At 51.9% G+C, this 21,699-nt stretch overlaps 2 protein-coding genes across 9 annotated transcripts; one reads left to right on the forward strand and one right to left on the reverse strand.

Annotated features, from left to right (window-relative positions):
• Positions 1-252: 252 nt before the first annotated feature.
• Positions 253-11,448, reverse strand: TMEM176B (transmembrane protein 176B). 4 transcript variants are annotated; one of them, XM_036011042.1, is made up of 8 exons: positions 11,097-11,184; positions 10,261-10,364; positions 4,789-5,000; positions 2,942-3,052; positions 2,540-2,596; positions 2,067-2,294; positions 971-1,090; positions 253-576 (listed from the first exon to the last, which is right to left on the reverse strand). In XM_036011042.1, exons 3-8 carry the CDS (start codon positions 4,990-4,992, stop codon positions 484-486), a joined length of 813 nt encoding a protein of 270 aa, XP_035866935.1. In that variant the 5' UTR covers positions 4,993-5,000; positions 10,261-10,364; positions 11,097-11,184; the 3' UTR covers positions 253-483. The 4 variants fall into 4 exon arrangements, with proteins under 4 accessions (XP_035866935.1, XP_035866936.1, XP_028381713.1 ...); XM_036011043.1 differs by lacking the exons at positions 10,261-10,364; positions 11,097-11,184 and adding an exon at positions 11,428-11,448 and having other exon boundaries at positions 4,789-4,997; XM_028525912.2 differs by lacking the exon at positions 10,261-10,364 and having other exon boundaries at positions 4,789-4,997; positions 11,097-11,236.
• Positions 11,449-11,625: 177 nt separating this feature from the next.
• TMEM176A (transmembrane protein 176A) lies at positions 11,626-15,977 on the forward strand. 5 transcript variants are annotated; one of them, XM_036011044.1, is made up of 7 exons: positions 11,626-11,749; positions 12,431-12,641; positions 13,137-13,256; positions 14,291-14,347; positions 14,483-14,689; positions 15,178-15,288; positions 15,681-15,977. In XM_036011044.1, the coding sequence occupies exons 2-7, from the start codon at positions 12,435-12,437 to the stop codon at positions 15,714-15,716; spliced, it is 738 nt and encodes a 245-aa protein (XP_035866937.1). In that variant the 5' UTR covers positions 11,626-11,749; positions 12,431-12,434; the 3' UTR covers positions 15,717-15,977. The 5 variants fall into 5 exon arrangements, with proteins under 5 accessions (XP_035866937.1, XP_035866940.1, XP_028382025.1 ...); XM_036011047.1 differs by having other exon boundaries at positions 15,178-15,285; XM_028526224.2 differs by having other exon boundaries at positions 11,627-11,749; positions 12,435-12,641; positions 15,178-15,285.
• Positions 15,978-21,699: the final 5,722 nt, after the last annotated feature.

Below are 21,699 nucleotides of genomic sequence, written 5' to 3' on the forward strand. Positions count from 1 at the left end.
GTTGTAGATGCTTAAAGACAATCTCAGCAGGCAAAAACATTCAAAGTATATGAGGGTTATTTTCGTTTCACGTTGAATGCCACAAAGAGCAGCTCTGCCGGTTGGGACACAGAGCAGCACCTAATGCCATGTCATCTTGTTGGGACCCTGTTTCCGTGTCATAGGTTGGCTCTCATGTAACCCCACATGTACCAACACAGACAGAGGTCTGTCACGGCACACTGTGTGTTCGAACAGAGAGAGACCGCGTCCTTTTTGGTTCATAGTGTGCGTTGTGATTGTCTCTTTTAATCAGTGCTCACTGAATTGAAGACACTGGGCTAAGGATGGTAGGGAGGGAGGAGGGGTTTGATAGTGGCCAAAACAGAGGCAAGTGTGAGGGACAGGGTAGTGAGGGGCCCTAGGAGTGGACACTGTCATCTCCACAGGCCCTGGACTGCTCTGGAGGGACAAGCGGGGGTCCAGGCAAGGGTCTCTGGCTGCTCACAAGAGCATGGCGGGAGTGGTCTTCTCCCTGGAGGGGGAGGGAGGAACTGATTTGTTCCCCAGTAGCTTCTTCTCCAAGTCTTCTTCATCCTAAAACAGACAGGGGCAAAAATTAACTCAGGGGGTGGGAGGGAGGATGAAGCAGAGGCAGCTGCACAGGACTTGAAATCAGGAAAAGGAGAGAAAGGAAGGAAAGGGTGACAGAGGAAGGGGTGTGGGGACAGATAGGGAGGACACAAAGGAAGGGGCAGTGGGAAGGTGAGAGTGCAGGAGGGAACAGTGAGGTGGAGGGCCGCAGGTAAACCCAGTCACAGTGATGGGTCCCAGGCCCCAGACAGCCAAGGGCAGAGCCCAGCCCTGGGAAGGAGTCCAGGGAGGTCGGGCATGAGCTCTGAGTGGCAGTATTCCCGGCCCCACGTGCGTCCCTGTCCCTGGGCCTCACCAACCGGCCCCACCCTGCCCCAGTGCCTCCAGCACAGCTCACCATGGACTGGGAACTCTGGGCACATGACACTCGAAGCCCCAGGCCCAGGGAAGCCAAGGACACAATGAGCTGCAGGGCACAGACAGCCAGGAGCAGAATACGGATTGCTAGGAACAAGTTCTGGAGATAAAGGAAGAAAAAAGTCAGGAGTCCACCCCTCTGGAGTCCACCCCTCTGACTCTGCTCTAACTACTACCTTATCCTACCCCCCAAGAATCCCCACTTCTCTCCCCTCCAATAATCAGACTGTGGCCAACTACTTCCCACCAAAGCGGATCCCACCGTTTGCTTGTCTGCAATGTGACCTTAGCACCTGCTGCGAAGAGTGGGGGTCTATTTCTCCACCCGTCGAATCTGGAAGGACCTGTGAGTACTCTGACCAATAAAATACCATGGAAATGACACGAGGACAGTTGTAGGGTAGCCCTGAACCGGCCTGGCAGCTTCCGGTCCAGCCTCCTGGAGGGCTCACAGTGGGATGCTCCAAGTCCAAACCTGGCTGGCATGCCGTGAGAAGCCCAAGCCACGTGGAGAAGCCATTGTAGGCTCTCCGCTTGACAGTCCCAACTCAGCACCCAGCCAAGAGCCATCGACTGCCAGCCGTGCGAGAGCACTCACTTGGATGTCCAACCCAGGCCAGCCACCAGACTGGCAGACACTGGATGCCTTCACCCCACAACTGACGTCTGACTTCACGAGCAAACTCGAGTGAGGACTGCCCGTCTGAGCCCACTCAACCCACGGACTGTGACAAGTGTGAACAGCCTGCAGGTTTAAGCCACCACCTTTGAGAGAAGTGTGTGACGCAGCGACAGACACCTAGGACACCCACCCACCAGAAAAGACGGATGGGTGAACCACGACATCCACTCTCAAATGTCTGCTCTTTGCTCCTCATCCCCCTTGATCTGGGGAATCTTCATACCATGAGGGTCTGAGAAATGTCTTTGGCTTCAGTTAAAACCTCTTGAACCATAGACTTAGGATGAGGTCCAAGCTCAAAGAGCCTCCATCTCTGCCCTCCAGTGCTCAGTTCCTTAGGAACAAATGGTTGTGACGGGTCCCTGGAAGACGGGGTCCCCCCCACCGTTCTCACCTCCAGCTTTTGCATGAAGCGTGCACACTCCTCATCAGTCCACGAGGCCTGTCTGTAACCGTATGGCCTCCCCCATCCATAGTCTGAGGTTGTGGGGATAGGGACCACAGAGTCACATACAGAGTCGGAGAAGATGTCATTTTCCCAGGTTATGCTGTTCACACAGAGGACAACAGCAGCCACGGCCGTGGCAATGCCAGCCAGGGCAAGCAGACCGGACACCCAGCCCTAGAAGAGAGAAGTTCCAAACACAGACTCTCAGACTCTCTCTGCGGCTGTCGGAGCTGTGAGGGTCCCAGCCTCCAACCACCTCCTCTGCCCCAGCTCCCTGGCCCAGGAAACCCGCCCCCCACCCCTCCAGGAAAGATCTCGGATATTGGGACCCAAAGGGGAGAAGACAGAAAATGGGGCAGAACACCAGAGACCTAGGTGGGCGCAGAGAACAAGGTGGGGACCGCGGGTGCCCGACTCACAGAAAGGGTGCTCCGGCGCTTCTCGTGGACAGTGGCCCCAGCTCCTGACGCGATCGCCTGGGAGGAGAAGACCCAGCAGAGGCCTCCCGTTACTCCCCTCAAATGATCCCCGACATCACCCTTCTCCCTGCAGTCCCCCCAACAGCCAGTGCGCAGCATGAGCCAAGGGACAGGCAAAGAAACCTAGCACAGGTCCCAGGCTCCACACAATGGCCCCCCTTCCCATCCTTGTCTTAAAGGACATGCAGAGCAGAAGGGTTTGGCTCATCCCCTCAGTCAGCTTCCTCTTGGCAAAGGGCATTTGGACTCTGGGTCATTGGTATCTTCCCCCAGATCCCCAACCCAGACCCAAAGGAACGCTCTCCTGGCCCATCACCGCTTGCCTTCTGCTGCCTTACTCACCACACACCCTGCCCAGAAGGCACAGCCTGAGGACCTCAGCTCCGTCCAGGGCCCGAAGTACAGAAGCACTCCTAAGGCACAGCTCAGTGCCCCCAGCAGTATCTGGATCACCTGCCAGACAGGGTCAAAGGTCAGACCCCTTCCCACAAGCCCATGCATCCAAGGCCAGCCACACAGCTCCTATTTGATGTCATCTTCTTTTTTTCTTCTGTCCTAACCTCTCTACAGTTGTGATTCTAGAACATTCTTAACACCCATGAAGCAACATGGCCTGGCGCTCTCCGATCCCTCTGACATGCCAGGCTTTCGTCCTTCATTACTTTTTCCTAAAGGCCACACGTGGTCACCCCACCTGATGGTTCTCCCTGGGGATCCCCATCATCCTGGGGAGAGCCATCATCCTGTCCAGGATAGGCTGCAAAGACCCCCTTCCAGAAAGGAGGGTGGTTGGCTCACAGCCTACGGGGGTGAACTCTTTCAGGTCCCCTCCTCTTTCACCAAAGGCACAATCTTTGGGAATGGCCACCTGCCAGTGGTGAGGCCCCCGCCCACCTCACAGGGAACTCCTGTGCTGGGCAGTCTTTGCTCCTCAGCTCCCCGCTGGGCTGGCAGAGGTCTTGTCAGGGCTGCATTAGGGTTTGATGGCCCTCCCTACCCAATCCCGCTCCCTCCCTTTTCATTTCATAGGTGATTAGATCCCAATACACCCTGGGCACCGCTGACCCTGACTCACATATGCTTCCTGGAGACCCCAACTGTCACAGCATCTCCGACAGCACCACCTGCATGCCCTGCCTGCCTCTCAGAGTCGGCACATCCAAATAACACCCCCACCCCCCACACACACACCCTGCCCCCTCCAAGGACTGCCTCTCCTGACTTCCAGGGCTCCAGCCTCCAGCCCACCCATACTCTGAGCCTCGGCATGTTCTTCAACTCCTCCTCTCCCTTGCACCCCAAGCTCATGCATTCCCAAGTCACAGAGACCCCATCCACAAAGGGTTTGGACTCCCTTCTTTTCTTATCATTTCTGCCATGACCACGCAGGTGCAGACCTTCCATACTTCTTACTTGGACAGCTCCTGGCTGTGAGGCAGCCTAAAGCCCCGGCTCCTGCTCAGAATCCACCCACAACCCTCCCACTGTGGGAGCTGACACGGGGGGACTCCTCACCTTGTCCTGCAAGCTCTCAGCCCCAGCGCCCTATGCCTGCTCAGTGGAACCAGCTGCAAGCCCCATCCTCCTTACTCTGAGGGAACTCACCCTGTGTGGCCTGGCTTCTCTGTCCAGCCATTCACTTCCCCTGCATTTCCTTTTCTTCCTCTATCTGTCTAAACCGGGGTCTTCTCCATTCAAGGTCTAGGTCAGATGCCAACTCCTGTAGGACACCACCCTGCCTCCCAAGGACATCAGCCGATCTACCTTTAATTCCAGGCATTTCTGTGGTTGCCTGATCCCTTATAGTGGAGGTAACATAGCCCAGGGATTCTCTCTGGAGTTTTCCCAAAGCACCTATTATGGTGCCTTATCTGCAGGGCCACCATCCCCAGGGGTTAAATGAAAATAAATTAACAGCTTCCAGGGATCTTCCGCCCACCCCCCACCTCTAGCTGGGACTGCCTTCCACTCACCCACCCCTACCCAGCACCAAAGAAGACTTGCATCACTCCTTTCCATCCAAATCTCCTTGGGGAAACTTCCAAAACCTTCTTTTCCCACACAAGATGGGGTGTAAATAGTGAGTTCTCAAGGGGACTCAGTCCACTTTCCTTTTCTGCACCCTGCTGAAGAAGGAGAGTGACTGCCCTCCGGTTAGCTTGCTCACCCGCCTGTCCAGCCCACCTTACCCCTCCGGCCAGCAGCCCGTAGCTTATGCCAGTCTTGCGAGGGCCCGGGTCCCGCCATCTGGCAAAGAGCCCCTTCAGGGAGCCCCCGGCTTTCAGCAGTTGTGTCAAAACCGATTCCTGGTGGATGTGGATGCTGATGTGGGTGGGCTGGGACGGGGTAGACGCCACTTCGACCCCATTCACGGTCACCATGTTTTGGGTCATCGTGCCTAGGGGGGAAAAGACACACAGAAACGATTTTTGGGAACTGGGTTGGGTGACAAGGAACACACTACATTGCAGGAGGGAGAGGAGAGAAAAACATCCCTTTGTCAAGACCCCAGGGGTCTTCCCCCGGGCAGGTATCAATGTCACTGTGACCTTGACCTGGGGTGCAACCTCTTGAGATCTTCACCACACATATTCCTGGGCCCCTCCCCTAAATGGTCTAAGACACCTCATTTGGGTCTTGGGTTGGATGAAGAAAGGAATCTGTATTATTATTTCAGGGACTTAGTACCTATAGTTGACCCTCTAACCACCTGGGTTTGAGCTGTGCCAGTCCACTTATATGTGGATTTTTTTCAATAAATACTGTACATGTATTTTCTTTTCCTTATGATTTTCTTAATAACATTTCTGTCTCCCTAGCTTACTTGATGGTAATAATTCAGCAAATAATACATGTCACATACAAGTACAAAATATGTGTTAGTCAAATGTTTATGTTTTCGCTAAGGCTTTCTTTCAATCAACAGTAGGCTCTTAGTTAACTTTTGGGGAGTCAAAATTTATACGAGGATTTTCAGTTGTGCCGTGGTCGGTGCCCCTAACCCCCACATTGTTCAAGAGTCAACTGTGTATTTACACATTTACGCATAATAGTTTCATATGGTTAAAAATTTCAAAAGATGTGGAAGGGTATACATTGAAGACCATCTCTTCCTTCCTTCTCTCCTAGCCACCTAGTTTCCTTCCCAATGGAAGCTAATATTGTCATTTTCCTACAGTGACATTTTTTGCACATAAAATCATGTGAAATTATTCTTTCTCCTTCTTTTCATACAAATAGCAGGACACTGTACACACTACCCTGCACAATGATTTGTTCATAGAACCATGTTTTTCAACATGGTTTTAAATCCTCCCTCATCCCTGGCCAGTGTGACTCAGTGGTTGGAGCATCATCCTGTAAACCAAAAGGTCACAGGTTCAATTTCCAGTCAGGGCACATGCCTAGGTTGCTGGTTTGGTCCTTGGGCAGGGCACATGCAAGAGATAACCAATCGATATTTCTCTCTCACAACACTGTTTCTCTCCTTCTCTTTCTTCCTCCCTCCCCCTCTCTCTAAAATCAATAAGCATGTCCTCAGGTGACAATAAAAATAAATAAAATAAAATAAAATAAAATAAATAAAATAAAATAATCCCCTATCAGTCATTTATACAGCTGCATAGTATTCCGCTGTCTGAATGCACCATAATTTTTTAAGCAGTCCCCTGTAGATAGGCGTTTGTTTTTTCTTATACACAATGTAGAATTGGCAGGTCAATAGGAACATGTGTTTGTAATTTTAATGTATTGCCCTCTATGCAATCCCCATGCAGGAGCAAGATCAAAGAGTGTTCACTGCCCCTCTCTATGGCCAGCAGATAGTGTCAACAAACTTTTGAACTGTTTCCAAATGTACATCAGAAAAATTACATTGCGTTGTAGATTTTAATCAACTTCATGCAATCAAATGCTCCCTCTTAAATGTATAGCTCAACAAGTCTTGACAAATCTGTCCATTTGTGCACCCACAACCACAGTCAAGATATAGAATACTTCTATGTTGCAAAAAGTTTCCTAATGTTCCTTCTCCAGGAAACCCCCAACCTCTGGCCCCAGGCAACTTCTGAGCTGCTCTCTGGGTCTATTCCAGTACAGTTTCCATCTGTGGTTTTCATCTGATAGTTGAGGTTGGTTATTTCGTCATGTTTAAGCACCATTTCCCTTTCTTTCTTTTTTTTTTTTATTTCAGAAAGAGAGAGAGAGAGACAATGATATGCAAGAAACATCAATCAGTGGCCTCCTGTACCTGCCTGAACTGGGGAACCAAACCCCCTAACTAGGCATTTGCCCCAGCTGGGAATTGAAGCCACAGCCCTTTGGTGTACAGGATGATGCTCCAACCAATTGAGCCACCCCGGCCAGGGCTAAGAGCCCTTTTCTTCCTTCTGTTGGGAGCATTCCATTCATACCTTGTGTCCTCCTCAGTTTACTTTATTTTGTTTTGGTCTCAATAGGAGTTTTTGTGTGTTCAAAAAAAGAACCATCTGTGGCATGCCTTCCAAATATTTCTTTACAATCTGTGATTTGTTTCTGGGCCTCACTCATATTTTTTTTAAGATTTTATTTATTTAGTTTTAGAGAGGGAAGGGAGGGAGAAAGAGAGAGAGAAACATCAATGTGCGGTTGCTGGGGGCCGTGGCCTGCAACCCAGGCATGTGCCCTGACTGAGAATCGAACCTGTGGTGCTTTGGTTCACAGCCCGCGCTCAATCCACTGAGCTACGCCAGCCAGGGTAAATTTTTTATCTTTTTAATGGGCTTCACATCATACTTAAAAAGAACATTCTCATTTTGAGATGATAAAATAATCTGTTTTTTCTTCAGAACCGCCCAGAATCTAGCTGAACAGAAGTCCTATAAATAAGAATATGCAGAAGAAGCCACACTGAAACTGATAGGAAGGGTGGAGTTGTAGAACGGGCTGGTCCCACACCCATGGTGGTGGTTTAAAATCAGGAGAGACATCTCAGCTGTGGAAGTTCCTCCTGCGGAGTGAGTGGTTCCAGCCTCACATCAGGCCCCCCCCAGCTCAGGGTTCCAGAGCCAGGAGAAGTCCCCGTAACTTCTGGCTGTAAGAACTAGTGGAGATTGGAGCTGAGGGAGACACGGGCTTCTAGAACCCTAGGCAGTTTTTCTTTGAGGACCCATGAATGGACTTCCTCAAACTCACGGACTCTGACCTCCAGTGCTGAGACAGCAGTTGAAAAAATGAAGGACATACAGGGAGGAACTGAATTTTCTGGCTACAGGACAAGAGCTAAGTGAGCAGATTTATGCCAGATAGAAGTGCTAGCAAAAGCCGTTGTCCTTTTTCTGAGACCCTGCCCGCCCCCAGAGCCAGCAGGTGGGCACAAGACCTGAGTCTTCATAAACCTGACTCACACTTTTCACACTGGTGATTTCCTGAGACCCCACGCAACTTGAATGGCCTAGGCATGTCATGTATTTCTTACTAAGTAACCCCAAGCCTGGCAATAGTGGCAGCCAGCCTTGGTTTACAGCTTAGCCTCTCCCAGGCACCTCCACTCCCAGTGAAAGTGGCAACAATCTGAAGATCACTTTGTAGCTCATACCCGATGGCCCTGGGCAGGGCACAGACAAAACCCCTCCCAAGAGGTCCCTAACCAACAAACCTGGTGGCCAGCTTCAGACCATACCAGAGCACCACACCACCACCTCCATAGATGACACACCAAAAGGACAGACTCAGCAGACACCAGAGCCTCACAAAGGCCAATCCTGCCCTGTGGGGTCAGTCTCTGCACAACAGCTTCTCCGCGGTAGTCATGACCAGCCCTCTCAGTCAATCAGCCTGAGGGTCAGTCCCTCGCATTGACATGCCAACAGCAATCAAGGCTCAACTACAATACAAGGGTGTACACACATAACCCACACAAGGGACACTCCTGGAGCACCCAGCTTAGGTGACAGGGAAGGCTGGCCCACTGGGCCCCACAGAACACCTATGTCATTAGGCCACTCTACCGAAACTGGAAGGTGTAGCAGCTCTCCCTAATACATGGAAACACACACAGGGAGGCAGCCAAGATGAGGAGACAAAGAAACATGTCCCAAATGAAAGAACAGAACAAAATATCAGAAAAAAAAACTAAATAAAATGGAGCAAGCGATCTACCAGATACAGAGTTCAAACCACTGCTCAAAGGATGCTCAATGAGCTCAGTGAGAACTTTGACAAAGAAATCACAAACATAAAAAAGTAGATAGAAAACACCAAGAAAAAAATGGGAGTAAATGGGAGAAAACTGTACTTGAACAATGATTAAATAAAATTTAAAAAAAAGAAAACATCAAGAAAAGAATCAGTCAGAAATGAAGAATACAGTAACGGTAATGAAGAATACATTAGTGGGGATCAACAGTAGAAGAGATGAAGCAGAGGACCAAATCAGTGACTTGTAAGACAAGATAGCAGAAAACATCCAATCAGAACAGCAAAAGGAATTTTTAAAAATGAGGATGATTTAAGGGCCCTGTGGACAACATTAAGTATAACAACATTCCTATCATAGGGGTACCAGGAGGAGAAAAAACAAGGGACTGAGAACATATTTGAAGAAATAAGGACAAAAAAGTTCCCTAACTTGGTGAAGGAAACATACAAATCCAGCCAGTGCAGAGAGTCCCAAACAAGATGACCCCAAAGAGGCCAACACCAACACACATCATCATTAAACTGTTAAAGATTGAAGACAAAGAGAGAATCTTAAAAGCAGCAAAAGAAGAGCAGTTAGTTACCTACAAGGAAGCTCCCATAAGACTGTCAGCTGATTTCTCCACAGAAACTCTGCAGGCCAGAAGGGATTGGCACAAAATATTCAAAGTGATCAAAAGCAAGGACCTATAACCAAGACTACTCTACTCAATAAGGCTCTCATTTAGAATCAAAGGAGAGATAAGGAGCTTCCCAGACAAGAAAAAGATAAATGAGTCCATCACCACCAGACCAGCATTTTAAGAAATCTTAAAGGAACTTCTCCAAGAAGAAAAAAATAATTAAAAAGATGAATAAAAAATGACAATAACTACATACTTACCAGTAATTACTTTAAATTTAAATGGAATAAATGCTCTAATCAAAAGACACATGGAGGCTTAATGGATAAGCAAACAAGACCCACACAAATGCTGCCTAAAAAAGACCCACTTCAAATTGAAAGATATGGAAAAAGATATTTCATGCAATGGACACCAAAAAAAGCTAGTGTAGCAATACTTATATCAGACAATATAGACTTTACAACAAAGGCTATAACAAGAGACAAAGAAAGACCCAGCAATTCCACTGCTGGGTATTTACCCAAAGAAACCCAAAACACTAATTTGAAAAAACATATGCATTCCTTTGTTCGCTGCAGCATTATTCACAATGGCCAAGATATGGAAGCAACCGAAGAGTCCATGGATAGCCAAGTGGATGAAGAAGAGATGGTATACATGGACTATAGAATACTACTCAGCCATTAAAAAAAGAATGAAATTTCGCCATCTGCAACAACATGGATGAACCTACAGGATACTGTGCTAAGTGAAGTAGGTCAGAGAAAAACAAATGGGGCCTGCAGTGGGGGGTGTGCAAGAAATAACCACACACTGATGTTTCTCTGCCTCTCTTTCTCCTTCCCTTTAAAAAATTACCTGTAACAGTTCTAATAACAGCAGCAATGACAGTAATCCTAAAGTCTTCTCATCTGTATTCTGTGTGCTTTTGAGAGCAGATCCCCTGTCACAGACCTGGCCTCCTTTAAAGGACAAAGCACAGGTAGCTGACAATTCTGCAGATGCACAGGGAGGTTCCGACCTTTTCACAGACACACACAGGGAAGTCCAGCCCAGGTTCCAACCACATCTTCCCAGGGGACCCAGGCGTCAGCATCATGTCGCAGCCCTGAATGCGTCCTGAGCTCCAGCTCCCTCTGAGCCCCCTGGATACCCCACCCCACTGTAGCCCCCAGATCAGCCTAGCCCCCTACTCTTTCCCAGCCAGCTCCATGACAATTCCCCACCCACACCACCCTGATTCCTGGCTGTGGGCTCTTCCCTGCTACCCAGGTCCTCCCAGTGCCCCTGGAGCTGGGGAGAGAGGACTGGGACCCCCACAACACCTTGGGCCACCCACCTCGGGCTTCACTCTGGATGGATCTCTCACCACCAAACCTGTTGAGCCTCAGCCACCCTGCCCCCACAGAGAATAAAGGTGTGAGGTCCTGGTAAAGGTGAGAAAGGGCCAGTGCCAGGCTACCACGGCCAGGCCCTGGCCCCACCTCCCTCCCCAGCCTTTTTTCTAGGGCCACATCCCTCCACTCCCAGGCGATCCTATGGGAACCAGGAACCTGGGGGTAGAGGGTGGGAGAATGGCATCCCGTGAGACAGGATGGGGGGTTTAGGGATTGGTCTGCAGGACTGAGGGACAGACAGAGATCCTGCGGGATCCTGCGGAGAGGGGCCACCTGAGCTGTGAGGTCCCTGCTTACCTGCTGTCCCCTGGAAGTCCGCACCTGATGGAGCAGGGCTGGGGAGGCTGGCCAGGAGCTGAGAACCTTCTGTGCAGTGGGAGGGAGAAGAGCAGGATGAAGGGGGGAGGGGTGGGGGAGGGCCTAACCTTCAGTGTTACAACTTCCCAGAAAACAGCAGGGGCAGGGGGGCCCTCCTGGGGGGGTTGTCTTAAGCAGATACTGGGTCTGGCTGGAGAAGACAGTGCATGCACACACACACACACACACACACACACACACAGGCACACTCTTATCTGTGCAGACAACACATACAGGGGCGAACATACTCACAGCACCCGCAAAGCCTCGTTCAGAAAGCCCTCTCCCCAGGGCTTGGGGAGAGGACAGCCCCCACAGGACTTCCCAGGGCTGCTCAGCTCCGAAGACCCCAAGTTACCACCCTCGCTCTCTCACTGCTCCTTGCGATCTACTAGCAGCTGGAAAACCCCAGAGGGGCCCCTTGGCCCCAGCTGGATGTTGGGAAACTGCTAAACAAAGCACAACACTTCCTGTCACTCTGTCAACCCCCCACCCCTTTCCTGCTTCTGCCTACTCTCGGCCCCACTCAGCTCCCCCACTCAGCTCCTCCTGGCTTCCCTGCTCCACTCGCCTCCGACCCCCGGGGAGAGCAGGTGAGGCTGCGTCCGGCCCCAGCCCTTTCCAGAGACCTGCTCACAAGAGCCCTCCCCAGGGGCACCCCCCACCCCACCTGCCCCCTCACAGGCCTCTGCAGCCTCGCCCCTCAGAGCCTGCCTACCGGGAGGGACAGAGGGAGGGGGGGGAGGAAACATCAACCACTACGTAGAGGGAGTGACTCCAGGAAGGTGGCAAGAGCAGATTCCAGGTGTGTCCCCACTGGATGCCAAGTCAGCCTGGCCTCTCACCTTCACCTTCACCCGCCACTCAGCCCTTCATGGGGGGCAGGGGGCTTCACCAGGCTGAGCAGCACCGATGGAGAGGGAGGTGTTGAGGGAGGTGTTGAGGGGCGGAGGGACGTCCCCAGACCCAGCTGCAGCAATGGAAGCACGACAGGTTGTCCAGGGCCTGGGGTTCTGTCCTGTCTGGGAGTCTGAGGGCCCCGGAGAGAAGGCTGAGAGAAGAGCCAGGGAGCAGAGGGTGGAGAGGCGAGGGGTGCAGGCGCTGCTTAGTCCAGACCCCAGGCCCTCGGGGGAAGATGGGGGACAGAGCAGATACAAGGTGAAAGGGGGACATTCCAGGGGCTCAGCAAAGTCTGGCTGCCCTGCCAGGATGTGTGCTTCACCCCTCGACCGGGATGCTTGCAACCTGTGCAAACCTGCCAACTCTTTCTCCGGGCAGATGTCCACAGGCATGGGGACCACAGCCGGTGATCAGGTGGCCCCTGGGGCCCCCCAGCCCACCCACATCGATGTGCACATCCACCAGGATCCCCTGCTTCTGAACTTCCTGCGGCAGCCTTCTGCCCCCGACTACCCCACCCCCTCCCAGCCCCTGGGCAGCAAGCAGGTGCTCCTGGGCAGCAAGAGGGTGCTGGTGGCCTCCTGGGTGAGTCAGGCTGCTGGAGGAGGGGTGGGGGTGGCACCCAGAGTCCCCAGTATCAGGAAGGGGGAGACATCTTCTTCTGTTGCGTCGCTCACTCTCAGCCGGCCTCAGTCTGCAGAGGACATAGGTTCAGTCTCAAATGATGCCTAGAAACCAAGTTCTCCTGTGCTCCGTTTCTGGCCTCAGTGGAAGCTGTAGGCAGGGCACGCTGTGGGCTAGAGACACATGACACTTCCAGTCCCAGCCGTGGAATCCTGAATCCAGCTTCCCCACACCCCAAACCCCCAGACTTGGAAGAGGGGGCTGGCTCCCCTCCCCTCCTCTCTCCTCTCCTCTCCTCTCCCTCCTCCCACCTCTCTCTGTCTCTCTCTGTCTCTCTCTGTCTCTCTGTCTCTCTCTCTCTCCCTCTCGGGTTCAAACAGTCAATACCTGGAAGGCATGTCCTTGAAGCCTCCCTGAGACTGGGGGGACGGGACTCTTAGGCTCTGTGTCTTTCAGGTGGCGCAGATCATTCTGGGGCTGCTGAGTGGGGCCCTGGGAGGCCTCGGCCGCTTCCTATACTATGATGACTGGGTTATCTGGTTCACCTACGAAGCTGGCATCTGGACAGGGGCTATGGTGAGTGGGGCCAGAGGATGGGGGACGGGACCGGCGGGTGTGGCCCAAGGGACTGCGTGTCGCCATCCCGTCCTGGCCGACGTGGTCCTGTAGAGCGTTAGCACCCAAAACAACACTCCGTTCCCAAGGCCAGTCCCGTTCCTTCAGACGAGAAAATGGACAACAGCCCAGAGAAATGGCGGTGTGGGTCCACTCTCCCTGCTCCCTTCCCAGGACGTCCCCCACCAGGCCGTGCCCCGCTCCCCGCTGGCAGCCAACATTAACTGGGCGTCCAGAGCCTGGCCCATCTCCAGAGGCTTGCACAGAGGTGGGGGAGGCAGGCCGTGCTGGAGAGCATGGCCGCCACAAGGAAGGAAAGAAGGAAGAAAGGGGCACCTCCTGTGTGGTTTGCTCGCCCTCTGCAGGTCCCGCACAGCGGGGGCCCTGTGGGCATCACTGAACAACAGTTAATGGGGTGGGGGGTGCTGCGTGCCATCTGCAGTAGCAGCTCGGTGGGCAGGCCACGGAAGGACGGAGGCCCTTTGGTGAAGTCACTTAGCTCAGAGAATAACAGCAAAACACATTTATTGGAAGAAGGGCCCGAGTCGACGTACCGGACTTCCCGTTCTGAGAGCCCCAGAGCAGAGCGATGCAGGGGCAGACGCCTTCCTGAGGCAGCCCGGAGACTCATCCCGAACTGAGAGCTCCTCCAGCAGCCCAGGCCCTCCACCTGGGTTTCCAGGGAGCCCTGCTGCAGCCTGAGAAGGAAGGCTCTGGGCCGGGAGAGAGGGCGTCCACCTGGCTTGACCCCAGCATTCCCACCCCCCTCCCCAGCATAGAGGGCACTGCAGCCTGAGGAGCCTGGCCTAGGTCTCCACACCCTGCAGCACACACACAGCTTAGCTCAACCCCCCACCCCGGCCCCGGCCCCGTGTGTGTGTGTGTGTGTGTGTGTTCTGGGGCTGTGAGAGCTACAACGGGAAAGAGGAGCTGGACGGGCCTGGAAGGGTGTGTGTGACCCATACCGACCCTACTGCCGCCCCCTCTCTCCCCAGGCCATGCTGGCTGGAGTCACTGTCTTCATTTTCGACAAACGAGGTGGCACCTGCTGGGTGAGTTCGGGGAAGGGCAGCAGCCGGAGGCCGCCCCAAGCCTCCTGCCCTGTTGCCCCACCTTTCTCCCCAATCCCTCTGGGCTGGGCTCCAGGAGAGACTGAGTCACGAGGTCACTCTGTCTCTTCACCACAGGCCCTGCTAAAGACCCTGTTTGCTCTGGCATCTTTTGCCACGGCCATCGCTGCCATGCAAATCGGGGCTAGCCACTTGGACTATTTATTCTATTGGCCCATGAGATGGTGTGGTCTCCCCAACCCCTGGGAACCCACCCTGCCCCCCAGGGACCCTGAAGAAGCCCGCAGGAAGGACCTCTGCCTGTCCTACCAGTACATGATCAAGGTAGGTGGGCGAGAGAGCCGGGCAGCACAGACAGCCAGACGGAAAGGGTGTCACCTGTCCTGCACCAAGCTTGACTACTGTCCCCACAGAAGGCGGCCATGAACAAGAGAGACACTTCTGCCATTGTGGGTGTCGCCCGAACATTGAAATCATAATAAGTGAATCCCTATCACCCCTGCGTGCAGGGCTGCACACTCAGGGACCCACCTTCTCCCTGGGTCCTCTCCAGTTTGGGGCGGTTGGGAAACCAAGTCATCGCCCGGGCCTGTCCCTGTCCAGACGAGAACGCTGAGGCCCGAGGAGAGGTGCCCCAGCTGCCTCTCTCGCACACTAGATCCGAGGGTCCCACACACAGCCCTCCTTCCGCAGCCCCCTCCCTCCAGCGGCCACAGACACGGGCGGGACCGTGTGTTGGCGAGGAGGCTGGCGGCAGAGCCTATCCGCCCGCAGTCCATCTGGTGCCTGTAGCTTTGCTCCTCTGTCCACAGAACCTGTCCGTAGGCCTTCAGATCATACTGTTGAGCATCTGGGCCCTGCTGCTCCTTGCCTCTCTGGCTCCCGTGTTGCTGTTCTGCTGGAGAAGACTCCGGTCCAAGGTAGTGACTCCCTCCTGCGCCTGCCTGGGTGCTTGGGGCGGCAGGTGATGCAGCTAGGGGACAGCAATGGAGAGTACAGCGCTGGGCAGCAGAGGAGGCCCCGGGACAGCGGGTCCCTAGGCTCGCCGTGCCCTTCTCTACCCCAGTGGCCGCCCTGGCCAGAGAGGCCCTAACCCTGACCACATGGCCCCCAAGCCTAAGACCCCAGGAAGCCAGGGAAGTCCTCACCCTCACTGGGACCCTGGGGCTCTTTGCATCAGGTACCGTGAGGGTGATGTTGGGTCTGCTCTGCTCCAGAGCGAAGCTGCCCTGGAGGAGAGCGTCTATGCTCACCTCCCCTCCTCCTCTCCTTCCTCCTGTCCTTCCCCGCCCCCACCCCAAACCCCTGCCCTTAGAAAAAAGACCAGAAGGCACTGCTTGGGAGCGAGTGAAACTCGGCCCTGCCTCTCCTGAGTACTCCCCTCCTGGAGCTCCCTCCGCACCGGTGGTCTGCACATCTGACTCCTGGAAGAAGAACCAGACCCCGGAAATGAGACCTTCCACTGGCCCCAGTTGTCCTCGGCCACGGCCCCGCTCCCCCAGCCCCGGCTGTCACAGCGCCTCTCACCCGTTCCCTGCGCACCTTCACCACCCCGCCCCGCTTCATGTCCCCTCTGGGCGGTGATGACAATAAACTCAGGTTGCAGCTCTCAGCTTCTCGTGTACTTACCCTGCTCATTCCCCTGTCTGTGGGGGCCGTGGGAAATGAGCCCAGAGCAAGCCCACTCCCTGCCTTTTCTCCGCCTCTGGAGTGGCTGGCCCCCTGTGTTTTTACAAAACGCACCCGTGTACAGTTCACAAGCAAGACATCTAAAACAAGGATACAGGAAGATCGAGAGTAAGAGAGTAGAAAATACACATAACAATTGAATTGGTACAGCTCGATTAAAGTCAGACTTCAAGGCAGAGAGCATTCCTAGTGATCAAAAGGTCAGTGGTGGTCAGTCTTGCGTCATTTTCTCCTTCCTTTTCCCAATCCATTCGCTCCCTCCTGGGACCGGGACCCCACACCCCCGGCCAGAGGAGGCAGCTGGTGGCCAGGAGGACGAGTAAGAGCCACTGGCAGGAGACGGTGCCAGAGGGAGACCCAGGGAGCCCAGCCTGCGACAGCACGGCAGAATGTGACAAACCAGTCCCGGAGGGCTCACCTCTGAACATCTGCATGCGAGAAAAATGAATTCCTTGCTGATTTTTTTTAAAGAAAGCAATTTTAAACCATTTACAATAGCAACAAAACGGTAGAGATAAAGTTAACTAGGAATAAATGTAGACATTCAAGACATTAATAACACCATACACATGATTGAAAAATGCTTATTTTTTAAAGATTTTATTATTTATTCATTTTTAGACAGAAGGGAAGGGAGGAAGAAACAGAAGGAGAGAAACATCAATGTGTGGTTACCTCTCAAGTGCCCCCTACTGGGGACCTGGCCCACAACCCACGCATGTGCCCTGACTGGGAATCGAACTCACGACCCTTTGGTTCACAGGCTGGCACTCAAACCACTGAGCCACACCAGCCAGGGCTGAAAAATGTTTATGTACCTACATAAATGGAAATACAGAAACCTCTCCACAGAAGAGGGGACTCGGTTTTGTAAAGGCATCTCCCTCCAAACGGATGCCTAAATTCAATGTGATTCCAATCAAAATCTCAAGAGTTTTCTTAGCACTTTACTAGCCAGTTCTCAGATGGACTCAGAATCAAAAGACCAAAAACGGCAATGACAATGTCACTGTCCCCTGAAGCCCAAACAATGGATTGGACAAGGCAAGTGTTCAGACCAGGAAGTGCCCAGTGGGCAGAACTGGACCAAAACAGCCTGGAGGAGGGAACAGGAAGCGAACTAGAGGCCAGAAAAGCCCAGCACAGACCTCAGCCCAGTGACTTCCTCCCAAGGGATAGTCTTTTCCCCTGGACAATGGGGACAGTTACATGCAAAACCCATGGCGAGTGTTGGACAGCACCCAGTCAAAAAATTAGCCAATCAGGTATGGATTACCGGTGACAGAATTTGGGGGAACAGAAAGTGTTCACCAGTCCCCACATCCTCTCTGCTCCTTCCGTCAAATAATGTAAGACAGAATCCCCAGACAGGAATGCTCCCCCTTCCTTCAGGATCCTGGAATGGCGTTAGGAGCACCAGAGTGGAGCGGCGCATCAGCAGGACTGGACTGCATGGAGTCAGCGGACGGCGTGCTCCGTCTTCCCTGCTCAACGACAGCAGTGGGCACACCGGCCAGCACAGAGGAACATTGTTCCCAGTTGTCTTTCTTCCTTGATTCCTTGTCCGGGCCTCCTGGACACAGACAGGGCACATCACGTCTCAGAAGGCAGGAGGGGTGTCTCAGCCTCTTCAGCAGCCAAGTATGACCAAGAGGCTTACTTCTAGGCAAGGAGGCTTGCAGTGCAGGTGCGACAGCTGGACCTGCACAAGCTGCCTTGGACCGTGAGGGGATGTGGGAATGGAGTCCATGCATCGGAGGACAACAGGACGGAAGAAGTGTGACCCAGGGCATAGCATGCTAATCCTGGGTTGCCCACTGAGACGGCTGTTTGTTCGCTTGGTTTTATTTTTCAATTAGCATTGGCATTCAATATTATTTTATATTTACTTAGGGTGTCCAGCATAGTGGGTAGGCAATTACATAATTTGCGAAGGGATCCCCCTGATAGTTCTAGTACTCACCTAGCACACAATGCACAGTCAGTACAATATTATTGACTCTATTCCCTGCGCTGTACTTTACATCCCCGTGACTGCTCTGTAACTGCCAGTTTGTACTCAATCCCTTCACCCTTTTCACCCAACCTCCCCCAGTCCCTCCTCTCTGGCGACCATCGGTCTGTTCTCTGTATCTATGAATCTGTTTCTGTTTTGTTTGTTTGTTCATTGTGTCCTTTAGATTTCATAGGTAAGTGAAATCGCATGGTATTTGTGTTTCTCTGTGTGAGTTACTTCACTTAGCACAATACCCTCTAGGTCCATCCATGGTCTACAAATGCTAACATTTCATTCTTTTTTATGGCCGAGTAACACAGGTGGGATCCCCATTGATTTTCACAACCACACGGTATGTGGGCTCCCCTTCCTGGCACTGGTGTTCCGGGCTGGGGAGCCCAGGGTGGGGCTGGGACCCCTCACTCCTCGGGGGGAACCTCTGCAGCCGAGATAACTGCCCCCCCATTCTCAGCCACCGCATGTGGGTGTGGGGCAGCCCCTCTGAATCTCTGCCCTTCCTACCAGTCTCCACATGGCATCTTCATCGTATCCTTAGTTACAGGATTTCTTTTTTTGTTTCTTTGTTTGTTTGTTTGTTTGTTTTTTAAATATATTTTATTGATTATGCTATTACAGTTGTCCCATTTCCCCCCTTCTCTCCCCTCCACCCTGTACCCCCCTCCCACCCACATTTCCCCCTTTAGTTCATGTCCATGTGTCATACTTATGAGTTCTTTAGTTTCTACATTTCCCGTACTATTCTTGCCCTCCCCCTATCTATTTTCTACCTACATTCTATGCTACTTATTCTCTATACCTTTTCCCCCTCTCCTCCTCCCACCCCCCTGCTGCTAACCCTCCATGTGCCCTCCATTTCTGTGGCTCTGTTCCTGTTCTAATTGTTTACTTAGTTTCTTTTGGTTTTGCTTTAGGTGTGGTTGTTAATATTTGTGAGTTTGCTGTCCTTTTACTATACATGTCTTTTCTTTATCTTCTTTTCTTAGATAAGTCCCTTTAGCATTTCATAAAATAAGGGCTTGGTGATGATGAACTCCTTTAACTTCACCTTATCTGAGAAGCACTTTATCTGCCCTTCCATTCTAAATGAAAGCTTTGCTGGATAGAGTAATCTGGGATATAGCCCTTGTCTTTCATGACTTGGAATACTTCTTTCCAGCCCCTTCTTGCCTGCAAGGTCTCTTTTGAGAAATCAGCTGACAGTCTGATGGGAACTCCTTTGTAGGTTATTGTCCCCTTATCTCTTGCTGCTTCTAGGATTCGCTCCTTCATTTTTACCTTGGCTAATGTAATTATGATGTGCCTTGGTGTGTTCCTCCTCGGGTCCAACTTCTTTGGGACTCTCTGAGCTTCCTGAACTTCCTGGAAGTCTATTTCCTTTGCCAGAATGGGGAAGTTCTCTTTATTATTTGTTCAAGTAAGTTTTCCATCTGTTGCTCTTCCTCTTCCCCTTCTAGTACCCCTATAATTCGGATGTTGGAACGTTTAAAGGTGTCTTAGATGCTCTTAATCTTTTCCTCAATTTTTTGAATTCTTATTTCATCATGCTTTCCTGCTTGGTTGATTCTATCTTCCTTCTGGTCCACTGTATTGTTTTGAGATTCAGATTCCTTCCTTTCACTATTGGCTCTCTTCCGCGTGTCTTCCTGCATCTGTTTTATGGTAACCTGCATTCTTTCATCTAAATTTCGTCCAAAATCAACCAGCTCCGTGAGCTTTCTGATCACCAGTGTTTTGAACTGCGCATCTGATAGATTGGCTAATTCTTGGTCGCTCAAAAGGATGAGTCCTGGGGGACTGATCTGCTCTGTTGAAAACATATTTTTTTTCCCCTGTCTCTCCTTTTTTTTTTTCCGGTCTGGTTGCTCTTGTTACGGTGGGGGGCGGAGCCTTAGGTGCTCACCGGGGCTGGGCACCCCGGTCGCTAGATTGTGACGTTATATGTGGGGGTGGGGCGGGAGTGGGACGGGAGAAAACAATGGTGGTAGTTCCGTTCCCCTGGACTCAGACCCTTGTCGGGGCTTCTGGGCCGCGAGTTCTGCCCTAGTTACAGGATTTCTGTTCAGCTGGATTTCAGAAGGAGATCCAAGCCGACTGTCGTGTAATTCAGTTGTGATTCTGGTGAGTTCCTGGGGGGAGCTGAGTGCAGCCTACATGTTTATGTGAGAAAGAAACTTGTGTTATTTTAAAGATTCTGTCACTTACAGCCAGACGTCACACTACTTAATACATTTTTTAAAGATTTTATTTATTTATTTTTAGAGAGGGAATGGAGGAAGAAAGAGAGAGACATCAATGTGCAGTTGCTAGGGGTCATGGCCTGCAACCCTGACTGGGAATCGAACCTGCGATGCTTTTGTTTGCAGCCCGAGCTCAATCCACTGAGCTACACCAGCCAGGGCCAACTTCTCTTCTTAGCCAAGATGGTGGACACATGGTTATTATTATTGGAAGTGCAGATATATAGATACCCTCTCCTGTACGAATGATATAGTCACAATCATAAATACACGTTAGGACTTCCTAGTCTTTTAATGTATTTTTTAAGATTTTATTTATTTACCTTTGGAGAAAGGGGAAAGGAGGGAGAAAGAGAGAGAAAGAAACATCGATGTGCGAGAGATCATAGATCAGTTGCCTCTTGCACACCCCAAACCAGGGGCCTGGCCCACAACCCAGGCATGTGCCCCAACTGGGAATTGAACTGGTGACCTTTCAGTTCACAGGCTGGCACTCCACCCACTGAGCCACACCAGCCAGGTCAGGACTTCCCATTCTTGAGTTAACTTCAAAGTTATGAAAACGATGTTTAGCGCAAAAGCCATTAATTATCTCAGTGAATGTCAAGTTCATCAGTGATCATCAAATGGACGTTTTGGCTTTAGGATGCCCAACCTGGAAAGGGTCCAAGCCTGAAAGGCCAAGCCTGGGGATGACAGAGTCCTGCTGATTACAGTCCCCCCAAAACACTCTTTCTGTCGAGGTCCAGGCAGAAAACAGGTGGAGACAGTCAAGGGGCTCAAAGTGGGTCATTGGAGATATGTTCGATAAGGGGACTATGTACAAACATGCCAGCAGAGTGTTAGGAAAACTACAAAGGGCAATGCCGTACCAGGGTTGGTGACCAAGGTAGGTCAGGGGGAATGTCATCAGCCCTGGGGGCAAAAGAGGAGCAAAGGGAGGGATTTCTGAGTGTCAGCCAGAGGTGGAGCAAATGGATGGTGATGGTGCTGAACTGTGTGGCTGTCCCAGAGAAGCACTGCTGATGGGACCTTCCCTGGCCGTGAGGGATCCCGGGAAAAAATGCCCAAACCACGCCCCTCTGTGATCCTGTGAGTGTCCCTATTGGCCAATCTGAACAGGAGGTCATGGGACAGGAGAGCCTGATGATGTGATCTGTAGAAGACACCCCTTTGGGGCCTAGAGAAGGCCAGACAAATGTGGAAAGAGCAGCTGGAAAGGCACTTGGAAAATATCCATGACAATTGCTTTTATTTGTACATGAAGAACTACGGTGAAACACTTCTCACAGACACAAACCTGCAAACTCAAGAAGCTCGGTGAGCCCTCAATGGGACTAACGCAACAAAGGATAAGCCCAGACATATCATAATCAAACTGCAAAAGACTA

The sequence above is a fragment of the Phyllostomus discolor genome, chromosome 10 (assembly GCF_004126475.2).
Source record: "Phyllostomus discolor isolate MPI-MPIP mPhyDis1 chromosome 10, mPhyDis1.pri.v3, whole genome shotgun sequence".
NCBI classification, from domain to species: domain Eukaryota; kingdom Metazoa; phylum Chordata; class Mammalia; order Chiroptera; family Phyllostomidae; genus Phyllostomus; species Phyllostomus discolor.

Coding starts and splice junctions, on each gene's coding strand:
- TMEM176B (XM_036011043.1), bottom strand. CDS start 4,992: ATGACCCAAAACATGGTGACCGTGAATGGGGTCGAAGTGGCGTCTACC. Junction 2,295..2,539: donor AGCGCCGGAGCACCCTTTCT/GTGAGTCGGGCA, acceptor TCTCTCTTCTAG/GGCTGGGTGTCCGGTCTGCT. Junction 577..970: donor CCCAGAGTTCCCAGTCCATG/GTGAGCTGTGCT, acceptor TGTCTGTTTTAG/GATGAAGAAGACTTGGAGAA.
- TMEM176A (XM_036011044.1), top strand. CDS start 12,435: ATGTCCACAGGCATGGGGACCACAGCCGGTGATCAGGTGGCCCCTGGG. Junction 12,642..13,136: donor GGGTGCTGGTGGCCTCCTGG/GTGAGTCAGGCT, acceptor TGTGTCTTTCAG/GTGGCGCAGATCATTCTGGG. Junction 14,348..14,482: donor AACGAGGTGGCACCTGCTGG/GTGAGTTCGGGG, acceptor TCTTCACCACAG/GCCCTGCTAAAGACCCTGTT.